The sequence below is a fragment of the Myxocyprinus asiaticus genome, chromosome 38, assembly GCF_019703515.2.
Source record: "Myxocyprinus asiaticus isolate MX2 ecotype Aquarium Trade chromosome 38, UBuf_Myxa_2, whole genome shotgun sequence".
NCBI classification, from domain to species: Eukaryota; Metazoa; Chordata; class Actinopteri; order Cypriniformes; family Catostomidae; genus Myxocyprinus; species Myxocyprinus asiaticus.
In genome coordinates, this window is record NC_059381.1 from 21,539,380 (window position 1) to 21,550,378 (window position 10,999).

Here is a 10,999-nt window from a genome sequence, read left to right on the forward strand (position 1 = left end):
TTGAAACAATTACTTTATGGTTGTATTTAAAAATATATATTTAAATAAGTTTATTTCAAAAGATAAAATGTTTCGCAAATTTCACGTTGCAACACTCATTCAGTTCGTCCGCCGAGACTCAAATATTGTATCACAGCGTCACCTTGTGTTGCAGAGAATCTTACTCCACTAAAGACTACGTGGCAATGACGTCGATATTTGTGTTAAGACCCGGATATTCACAACCTGTACACAGTTCAACCATCAGAGAGAGACGCAATCTGCCAACCGGTGAGAATTAATACTTCTATTTTTGTGCTCATGTGCCGACAACTTCCCTTTTGTCCACATATTAATAGTGCTCGGTTATTCACATACATCTGTCCTTTTTTGATTGTTTGACTGATAAAAAACTTTGGGTAAAATCACAAATACAAGTACATGGCTGGCTAGCTTAGCTGCTAACTTGAGCTTTATATGAGGAAAAAAGGATGAAATGTTATTGTATGACAAGGAGACATACAGATAGCATGCTGGTTGCGATTGCCATACTATCGTTTTTGTGTTTTTATAACGGTGGCATTAAGCAGTTGATGTTGGGCAATCACAACAGATGTTCAGCACTTGTAGTGAACAGCTGGAAGACTCTTCAAAACAAATGCTTTGTCCTAAAACGTGGTATGCTGCCTACCTAGAGAGGTCTTGGAGCAATGTAGGCATTGGGTTATTATGAGACACATAGCCAAAGAGTTTGCTGACTTGTACTACAGGTTTGTGAATGTCTCCTGAAAAAAAAATCATAAAGTTAGAGAAAAACAGAGGCACACCAGAATCTTGGTATCATGTTTTTGAATTGACAGACATATACAGATACCCCCATTAAAGTACAGTATTACCATTAACCTGTTATCATTCTTTCAGCCTCAGTTTTATAACCATTTCCTTTTCATTAGGTGATGAGCTGGTGCACTAATGAACACACGTCGCCGCCACGGTCCTAAAAGCAGCCAGGATGGGGTGTACACTGGGCCGTCCCAGCTGGTCCAGCAGCTGGAAACCCCCCTGGCTGTTCCAGCACCCATTGCCCCTCTGGTAGACACTATCAGCATGTCCTGCCGAGACCGAACCAGCGAGTTTCAGTCTGTGTGCAAGTCCCTGCAGGGAAGACAGGTTAGAAAACTATTGATGAAAAAGATGTAAAGAATTACTAGGTTGCTCCTCTGCACTCTGGTATTATGTTGTGTGTGATAAAAGGGTGACCCATTAATTAAAATTCTGTCATTTACTCGCCCTCATGTTGTTTCAAACACAAATAACGCTTTAGGAGATGTTAGACAGACCAATCAATCTCAGTCACCATACACTTTCATTATAATATGACACACTAGATAGAAAGTCATGGGTTTTGAACAATTTGAGGGTGAGTAAATAATGATACAATTTTCATTTTTGGGTAACTATTCCTTTACTATAAACAACAATATCGTCTACCTTTAATTAGTGTTTGTTTTGATTTATAATTAAGGAGTATTACTTGAAATTAAACATTTTAGAAAATTCCTTGTTCTTTTTCAGAATGGAGCTCAGACCGTCAGACCTGTCAACAATGCAATCAGACAGCGGAGTGATTTCACTCTCATGGCTAAGTAAGTGAATCTAATCCTTCATATATAAAGTATCGGCACGGAGACATGCATTTGACCTATAATTGATTCAGTCCTACTTAAGTTTTAATGGCCTGCATTATATGGCTTGGCCTTGTGACAGATATTGACCGCATCTCATTAACAGGCGAATTGGAAGAGACCTCAGCAACACTTTTGCCAAGTTGGAGAAGCTCACAATTCGTAAGAAACCATGTCACCCTATGCATCAGAAACATGTACCAGTCTCAGTTGGTTTTGATGCATAACCTATTCTATTTTCACATGCAGTTGCCAAAAGAAAGTCTCTTTTTGATGATAAATCAGCTGAAATTGATGAGCTCACGTACATTGTGAAACAGGTTGGATTGATTGTTACTTCCCCTTTGCCAAGAACACATTGTTATTCTGCCTGTCCATTTAATTCTTAAATCTGACTCACAACTGTCTGGTGTCATTCAGGACATAAACAGTCTGAATAAGCAGATAGCTGGGTTACAGGAACTCGTTCGATCCCGGAGTGGACAGAATGGCAGACATCTTCAGACACATTCCAACACCATTGTGGTCTCATTGCAGGTATTCATTTCTAGCATCCGAGTTCAATCACAATGTAAAGATGTCTAGTTGATTTTCACCTGCAATTAAATGCTTCTCTTTCCGCTTGTAGTCCAAACTGGCGTCGATGTCAAGTGACTTCAAATCAGTCCTGGAAGTTAGAACAGAGGTAAATATTATTGATGTACTCTCTTTTTGTGGGATATGTCATGGTAGATGCTTTTTTGTAAGATGGGATATATTTCCTCCTCCCCTCCCCGGTTAGAATCTGAAGCAGCAGAGAAGCAGACAGGAGCAGTTCTCACAGTCCCCTGCCTCCACTTCCTCTTTCCATGCCAACAGCTTCAGTAAGAACATGAAACAAAGAGAATTTCCTGGTGGATTTACACATTTAAGTAGCTATCCTTGACTATTGCTTCTTTTTCAACAGACAGTTCAGTACTTATGCAGGACGATTCCAAGAAGAGCGATATATCGATAGACATGGACCTCCACTCCAGTCAGATGCAGTTAATCAATGAACGGGTATTGTTTTCTCATCAGTTGTGTTGTAATAGTACAACTGCAGGTTAACTGATTACTTCAAATGTATTTAGACCACTGTCATGTGTCTGTTTAGGATTCATACATTCAGAACCGTGCAGACACTATGCAGAATATAGAGTCCACCATTGTGGAGCTCGGTTCAATATTTCAGCAACTGGCTCATATGGTGAAAGAGCAGGAAGAGACAATACAGAGGTGAGAAAAAGAAGAGGAATAATGCCCAGTGGTTTCTTCATTTATTTTAGTTTTCATGTCTGTACAGATATGTTTGATAGATTCTTTATCTCAGGGAGGTGTGTGGATATTCTAAGTTCATTTAGATGGATATTAGCAGATTTACTAGGTATTTTATGACTTGGGCTCGAATATTATTACCCATAGTCTTACTTCAGCCTTGTAAATTTGTAACCAAAGCTCTTAGAATGAATGTTACTAAACGACATTTTTGTAAACTGACTTGGACATGGCATGCTGTGTTCCATGTTTTGCTGCAGTTTCCTTGTAAAATTAACACTAGAGGCGCAACAACTACTGTGTTTTATTCACTTTCACACAAATCATGACTACAACGGCTGATTGTCTTTTATAAACACTTATTTTTTGCACTATTACTCACACACTGCTATGTTATGATATCGAAACGCTTTAATGCACATTTTAAAAATAAATTTTAACGCTTTTATTTACAGACTCCCCTATATTTACACTCTTAATCCAATGTGATTAGCTTGTGTGGTAGCTTTAGCTCATCTGATGGAGTGTTGGACTTGGAAGACTGCGGTTGGAGACCAGTCAAGCACGCAAGCTAACACGTGTGACGAGAGTGTAGTAGAAGCGACACAAGATAATGTAGTTGCTTAAAAAATATGCTTTTCTCATTTAGTTTTTGGACACTATCGGTTAGGTTTAGGCATTGGTTAAAGTTGCCTGTTTTGTGTCTGCCTCTCATTTCATTTTACACTGGAAAAAAAGTGTTGGTTTAACATAATTGACATTGGTTCCACACAATGAAAATGAGTTTCTATGATATGACATGTAAATATAGGCTCTACTCAAATACTTTGTGTAGTGAGAACCTAAATTAATTGAATTAACCTAACTTAAAATTGATCGGTTAAAATTACTCTATTGAACCTTGCAGCTTGTTGCTAGGTAGCAGCAATTGCATTAACATATTATTTATATCTTTTTGTACTGTATAACAAGTATGGGGCTGCTGAGTTTACAGATCCCCAATCAGTCATTATACTGATGATCCCTCATTATTTGCTTCGTGAAAACAGCAATACACACCAGTGTTTCAATAGTAATGTACCAAGCCTCATCCTAACCATTAGCTCCACTCTTTTAAACAATGGTAACCTCCAAAAAAATTCATCTTGACAGAAACTCTTATAAATCCCAACATAACAGAACATTGAACACTAACAAGTCTCCTACTTGTTTCATTTTGCGTATAAATATATTAAAATAACTCTTAAAATGTGCAAAGCATGCTGGAAACTGGAAATCCCCTACCTGGTTTCACCAATACGTTGATGCAACAAATATTATTCACATAGTCCCAGCATAGTTGGATTAAGTAAACATAGATGGATTGTACTCAATGAAATTAAGTTAAGACCAAATGCTAAAGAATTGTGTTACATTAGCCCATTTAACATAAGTTAATTAAGCAGTAAAAATTACATTGAGTGAACACCATCCGTTAGAAGTCTGAATCCCTTTGAACATTTCATAGCAATGTGATCGTATCACTTTTTGATGACTGTTGAATATCACTTGGACTTAATGCAATATAATTATGTTCTCATCTCAAACATAAATATATTAAGTTTCAAGTGTACTGGTTTAGTATTTCAGTAGAGCTGCTTTCCCTTTTTTCAGTGTAGATCACTATTGGTTAGGTTTAGGTTAAAGTTTTAGGCTAGGGAGGTACGTTTTATTCATTAAAACCTCCATCTAATAATCACCTTAAAAACCTTTTCTGATTACAACACATTTCACTTGCTTTTTGCGCCCACACCGGACATTTAATAGGGAAACTGCAGCCAAATGTGTAATAAGGCACTTAATTTCGTTTTTGCAAAAGTGTTGCCACAGTACTTTTCATGACCCGACTATAAATTTGTACATACTAGTGTCATGACAGCTGTGCAGATGCCACATTTCAGCCTGGAACCCTCTCATTCCAGCCTGAAATGTTAAACAGAAGTATTCTTTTTTTTCCTATTCCACAGTTTCAGTTTCTAATCAATAAACAAGTGTTGGTCTGGTCATTTTATGACTATAATGAAAGGCCTTGTATTCTGCTGTTCTATTAATGCTGTAATAACATTTAGCCAGCAGCTCCTTCAGTAGTAAATGGTATCAGCAATTAATTCAGCTTACCTTGCATTTTGACTCCAGAGATACATCTTTTGATGCACTCCTGCTGTGTATGAGAGCAAATGATTCTTTCTATTGAACTTTACTTTTCACTTTTCTTCCCTGACAGAATTGATGCTAATGTAGAGGACACTCAGCTGAATGTGGATCTAGCTCATGCAGAGATACTCAAATATTTTCAGTCCGTCTCTAAAAACCGCTGGCTTCTCATCAAGATTTTTCTCATCCTCATCATTTTTTTTATTGTCTTTGTGGTTTTCATGACCTGACAGCCCGTGGTGTGCAATGGGCCATTCTCATATTTCTTGATTCTGCTCTGGTCTCCATTCTTTGTTGTAAATCTGCTGCAGAGTGTTTAGTATTCACTCACTGGATGCTGAGTTCTTTAGTAATCTTTTTTCTCTCTAGTTTGTTCCACCAAATTTATGAAGATTGGTATTAGGGAGATACACTGTTTTTCATATTCCTCAGTTAAATTGCAGTATTGGCAGGATACTTGTCAGTTGTAGTAGATCTAAAAGGAATAAAAAGTTTAATTTATGTCTAGGTTGGTCCATTTAAATTTCACGTGTAGAGGAAACTCTTTGAAATGAGTTCACATATTTTGATATTCTGCTTCACAGAAATTACTTAATCAGTAATCAGAAATAATGTCATATTTTACAATTGCTATTTAATTCTGTTATGAATGTTAGACTACAAAGCACAGCTGCTTTTAAAACAGGGTATTCTAGTCCGGCCTCATATCAATTGAGTGCAGCCAACAAACTCTCTTAACATTGTTCTCTTCAGTTGGAACTAAGTATCTTGGGGAAAGTGCCCCTTTTTTAACACATTCTGGAAGACTTGCCCAAAATGTGTAAGCTTTTGTGATGAGCATTAATTATTGTTTACATACCTTTAAACAGCATTTGTTGATTAGCTATAAAAATTAAAAAAGACCTGTAATGTGAATATCCTTTTTGAGAAATCTCAACTATCAGGGGGATAATATATTCAATTATAATTCCTGTTTTCAGCAGGCAGTGAGTAGTAAAGCACCAAGCAGTCTTAATGACAGCAATGCTTTTGTGGTGACTGCCCAAAGGTATTAACAGTTTGCATTTTTAACATACTGTATTTTTTATTCACTTATCACTGTCGTATCACTTAAAGAAATTTCTGGGGGATCAATATTTGGAGCAAGTTGCTCTCGTTTTTAAATCCTAGTCAGAGTAAAGTACAAGCCATTGACTAAACAAGGGCCCTGGTTGCTTTCACTGATCATATACATTTTATAAATTAGACTTAAGAAATCATGTTTAATGTTTGAGTAGGTTTTATCCATGTCTGTAATTATTTACAGTGCTTCTGTAGTATTTTGTCATATGAAGTACTTTAGAGAGGAAAGTTAAACATCACATTAGTTAAAACAGGATTTTAATTTTTTATTTCAAACTTGTTTGTACACTTTCACATAGCTTCTTAAATATTACCTTGGCTGTCTCAGGGGATCCGTGAGTGCACAGTTTTCAAGATCTCTGTGGAAAGGATCTTTTTTTTTGTTTTGTTTTTCTCTTCTTCTTTTTTTTAATAGAGAAAACATTGATTTGTGCTTACCTGGACACTCTTGGGTTATGGAAAAGTGCCACCCCATGATTTGTGAAATACATACTGTAAAGAAATTATTAATGGAAATGGATATACAGGTGCATCTCAATAAATTAGAATGTCGTGGAAAAGTTCATTTATTTCAGTAATTCAACTCAAATTGTGAAATTGTGCTGGAAAATAATCAGTTTAAATTCCAAAAACCAGTTAGTATCATAAGAGTTTCTTGTGTCAGCTGATGATGCATTACTGCATAATAAATCATTAATATGCAGTTATAACAAGATTATTAAAAAGGGTGACTTTCATGCAATAATGTAATATGCTCATAAAATAGTGAGCATTTTAACTTGTTATAAATTCTTAAATACAGTTAGTCATACGTATATTAATCAAAACATATGAATTCGGTCACAGTAGGTTGAAAGGTTTGTTGCGGAAATCTGCCTGTTCACATCATGAAATATCCACAGAGTGGCACCAAAAGTGAGTTGTGTTTTTAAAGTTAATTTATGTAATACAGTCAACAGGAATGCATTAACTACACCCTAGCCCAAATCCCATTCCTAAACCTAACCATCAGTGGAGTACAAATGTGATCTTAGTGGGAAAATGCAACCTATAATGCATCATTGTTCATGTGAAAGCAATTACTTTCTGGTTAATATGGGACCAGCGGTCTAGACTACAGATGCACATATAAAAAGTATATAATATCAGCCCAAGTGGCATCAATAAGTTTAGAGTTTATGTTGCTTCAAAGCTGTACTATTGTACCTGACAGTGAGGGGTCCGCATTGGGAGGGAGGGACCTTAGTACACAGGTTCTGGAGCTCCAGCATCTCGCCTGGTGGAATTTCATAGGAGGACTTCTGTGGTGCTGCAGCTAGCCAGTTGTAATCCACACAGAAGCTGCGCCAGTGGTTCTTCATCACCCTCTCCTGGCGGAGGCACTCAGTGCACTTCACCAAAGAGTCCAATTCCAACATGAACAAGTTAGTTACCAGTTCCTCAGGTGAGTGCTTACCAAGTTGGAGTTCTTTGGAGAACACTGATGAACAGAAGAACATCTGAAATGGGAAAGTCTGGTGTAGTGAGCCATAAAAGCAACTGTGTGTTAATGATTTGCAAACCAAAGTCTTTGGTAACAGAAAAGTCCAGATTTAGAAGATTTCAGTAGGACTCAGAACAATATTTATAATTCTCAAATGAATATTGTCCATTTTGTTAACACTCAAAAAAGATCTTTTTCAAAGTGTAGTTTTCAAGAGCTATAGGACTTACCTTGTAATCCTGTTGATATGAATTAGACTGTTTAGATTCAAATTTTCATCAAATAATGAATACAATATTTACACAATTTTCTACAGTAAATCTGAAAGCGCATGTCTTTACATGACTGGTGAAAGGCTGTAAATTCTGTTCTTCTCAACTCAAGAAAGGGCTAAAGATAATTCTTTATGATTACAGTCCACGGTGAAGCCACATTTCAATGGTTCATCACTTGAAGAGGCAAAAGCAACTTAGTTTAGTCTGTTTTATGATTGCATTAATTGGATATCTAGCCTCTCATTCTGATGTAATTTCCTATTGAACTAGATTATTTCTTGTTGGGATCACATAACACTGAATTCGATTTCAATCCTTTCTTAATAAGCACTGTTTGAAGGCCAAGGTGGCCCCTGCTGTCATTTTGTAGGTGGACAAAATTAGATACAATCAGACATACAAGAGCTTTGCAGTTTTCCATCTCATTCACATAATTCATCTCATTTTACTCTTAAGAAGGAAACAGATATTTTTTGTTTTGTTTTTTTGAGTATGAGATAATACTTACATTTCTTAGAACTTCACTTTCAAACAGAAGAAGCTGGAAATCAAAGTTAAAAAATCAATGTAATCTCTTATTATGATCCTGATACATCTGAATTTCTCACTTTTATTCTTTCCCCTTCTGTCTTCTCACACTTGTTAAAAGCCTGGGGAGATTGCTAGGATTAGATTAGTGTGTAATATAAGAGTTCTGAAGTACTGGTGTTCAGGAGAGAGCAGGTCACTCTGCGTGTGTCTTTCAGGCTACTTTACATGCAGGAATAAGGAAAAAGCCAACTCTGCTCTATTTCTTCCAATGTGCTCCGACTTCAAACTTTCATATCTGTCATATCTGAATGAGTCAAGGGATTTGTGTTTATTTCATTGATCAGAAAATGGAGACCCTATAAATAATTAAATTATATGATTTTAAAATGTTTTGTGAATATTTCAAAATATCATATTTGGAAAATCTGTTTATTTTTACAGCATTTTATTTTTGTAGGCTACATTTGTATTTTTAAAATGTGTATAGCAGTGGTCTCGCTTGCCTGCCTGCTCTCAACTGTAAAATGGGGGAAAACATAATCCACATTCTCTTCTTCATGTTCAGTTTCCTTTTCATGCCCTCTCCCACTCAAATTCAGTTCCTGTTTAAATACCTGGCTATTAAGTTTAATCAATTTTGAAGTTTTAGATTCCTCTCCCATCTCATCTTCAAACCCATCTGTTGTTTGCTGTTTATGAAAACATTTTTCTTTTGCATCTTTGGTTGAACTATGAGTCAAGAATAGACTACACCATAGACTGTATATTAATACTAAAATAAACCTGTTGTCTAAAAGAGAAAGGACATTGGATCTGATCATCTGTCATTGATCCTTTTTCTTTTCTTTTCTTTTTTTAATACCCTTTTCTCCCCAGTTTGGAATGCCCAATTCCCACTACTCAGTAGGTCCTTGTGGTGGCACAGTTACTCACCTCAATCCAGGTGGTGGAGGACAAGTCTCAGTTGCCTCCGCTTCTGAGACAGTCAATCTGTGCATCTTATCATTTGGCTCACTGTGCATGACACCACGGAGACTCACAGCATGTTTGAGACACACGCCCCATTGAGAGCGAGAACCCCTCAACGCAACCACGAGGAGGTTACCCCATGTGACTCTAACCTCCCTAGCAACCGGGCCAATTTGGTTGCTTAGAAGACCTGGCTGGAGTCACTCAGCATGCTCTAGATTTGAACTCATGACTCCAGGGGTGGTAGTCAGCATCAATACTCACTGAGCTACCCAGGCCCCTCATTGATCCTTTTCTAATCAAACCCAAAGCTGTAGAAGTACATTTTAAAAGCTTTATTTTTCTGCAGTATGAAATGCAAATTCAGAAATAATGTAGTGTAGTGTTCAAAACTATTTATTAACAAAACTTTCAGTACATTAAGCAAGTGTCAACCCAAAGAACCCTTTTATGCAAAACCCTTTTTTCTGTAAATCTTTGTAAATAGAACCTTTTTGGAATGAGAAAACAACCTTATGGTTCTATATAGAACCCCAAAGAACCTTTTTTTCTAAGAGTGTAATTCTCTGGCATATTTTTATTTTCTTTAAATGTTACAGTGTGGATTTAATGTGACAACATAAAATATTTAATGGGGACAGAAAACTAATATTTTTATCTTCAACCCACAGAAGAAGTTAGTAATTTTATAAACTTTGCAATTCCTCTAGGTGTTGGATTGTCTTAAGTAAATGGTTTTAAAAATTAACTCATTCATGTTCATGACATAAACACAACTAAAAACATATCTATTTGCATGAATTATATTAACTCTTCTTCTGTAGGACGGATGATAGTTATGCTGCTCAGAGATCAATAAATAAATGGATCATGACACAGGATCAGTTTATGTGTGAAAGCAATTCTGCTGTTTACCCTTCTTAACTAAAAAGTGCAACTTCTTTATTATATCTGCTAGTTTTCTTTTTTTTTCCTGCCATTTCTTTGTCTGACTGGGAGTCTGGCATGCTGATCGGGGAGAGACTCAACTTCTATCATGGCAATTTTGGGGTCTCTATCTCAAACAGTGGTAGCTCAGCAGTTAAGGCTGTGGGTTACTGATCAAAAGGTTGGGGGTTCAAGCCCCAGCACTGCCAAGATGCCACTGTTGGGCCCTTGACCCTATCTGCTCCAGGGGTGCTGTATCATGGCTGACCCTGCACTCTGACCCCAGCCTAGCTGGGATATGTGAAAAGAAGAATTTCACTGTATATGTGCAAATGTGTGATAATTAAAGAAAATTATTAATTATTATTAAACCCTCTAGAGCCACCAACAGTTCAAAGTTAACATTTTCCTCTGTTTCCTTGGGTTATGCTGAGTTTAAAACACCAAGTGATTTCTGCCATTTTTTCAAACTTGTTTGAAGTCCCCCTACAGCTATAATGAGATCTTGTTTAATTTTGGGACAAACCATCTTCAGATCA

The 10,999-nt window shown here is 36.7% G+C and overlaps 1 protein-coding gene across 1 annotated transcript; it reads left to right on the forward strand.

Moving 5' to 3' along the window:
• Positions 1–202: 202 nt before the first annotated feature.
• stx5al (syntaxin 5A, like) lies at positions 203–6,828 on the forward strand. The gene is made up of 11 exons (XM_051677871.1): positions 203–270; positions 933–1,149; positions 1,555–1,625; positions 1,771–1,826; positions 1,914–1,984; positions 2,085–2,201; positions 2,293–2,349; positions 2,446–2,527; positions 2,611–2,705; positions 2,800–2,921; positions 5,224–6,828. The coding sequence occupies exons 2-11, from the start codon at positions 952–954 to the stop codon at positions 5,381–5,383; spliced, it is 1,029 nt and encodes a 342-aa protein (XP_051533831.1). The 5' UTR covers positions 203–270; positions 933–951; the 3' UTR covers positions 5,384–6,828.
• The last annotated feature ends 4,171 nt before the right edge of the window (positions 6,829–10,999 follow it).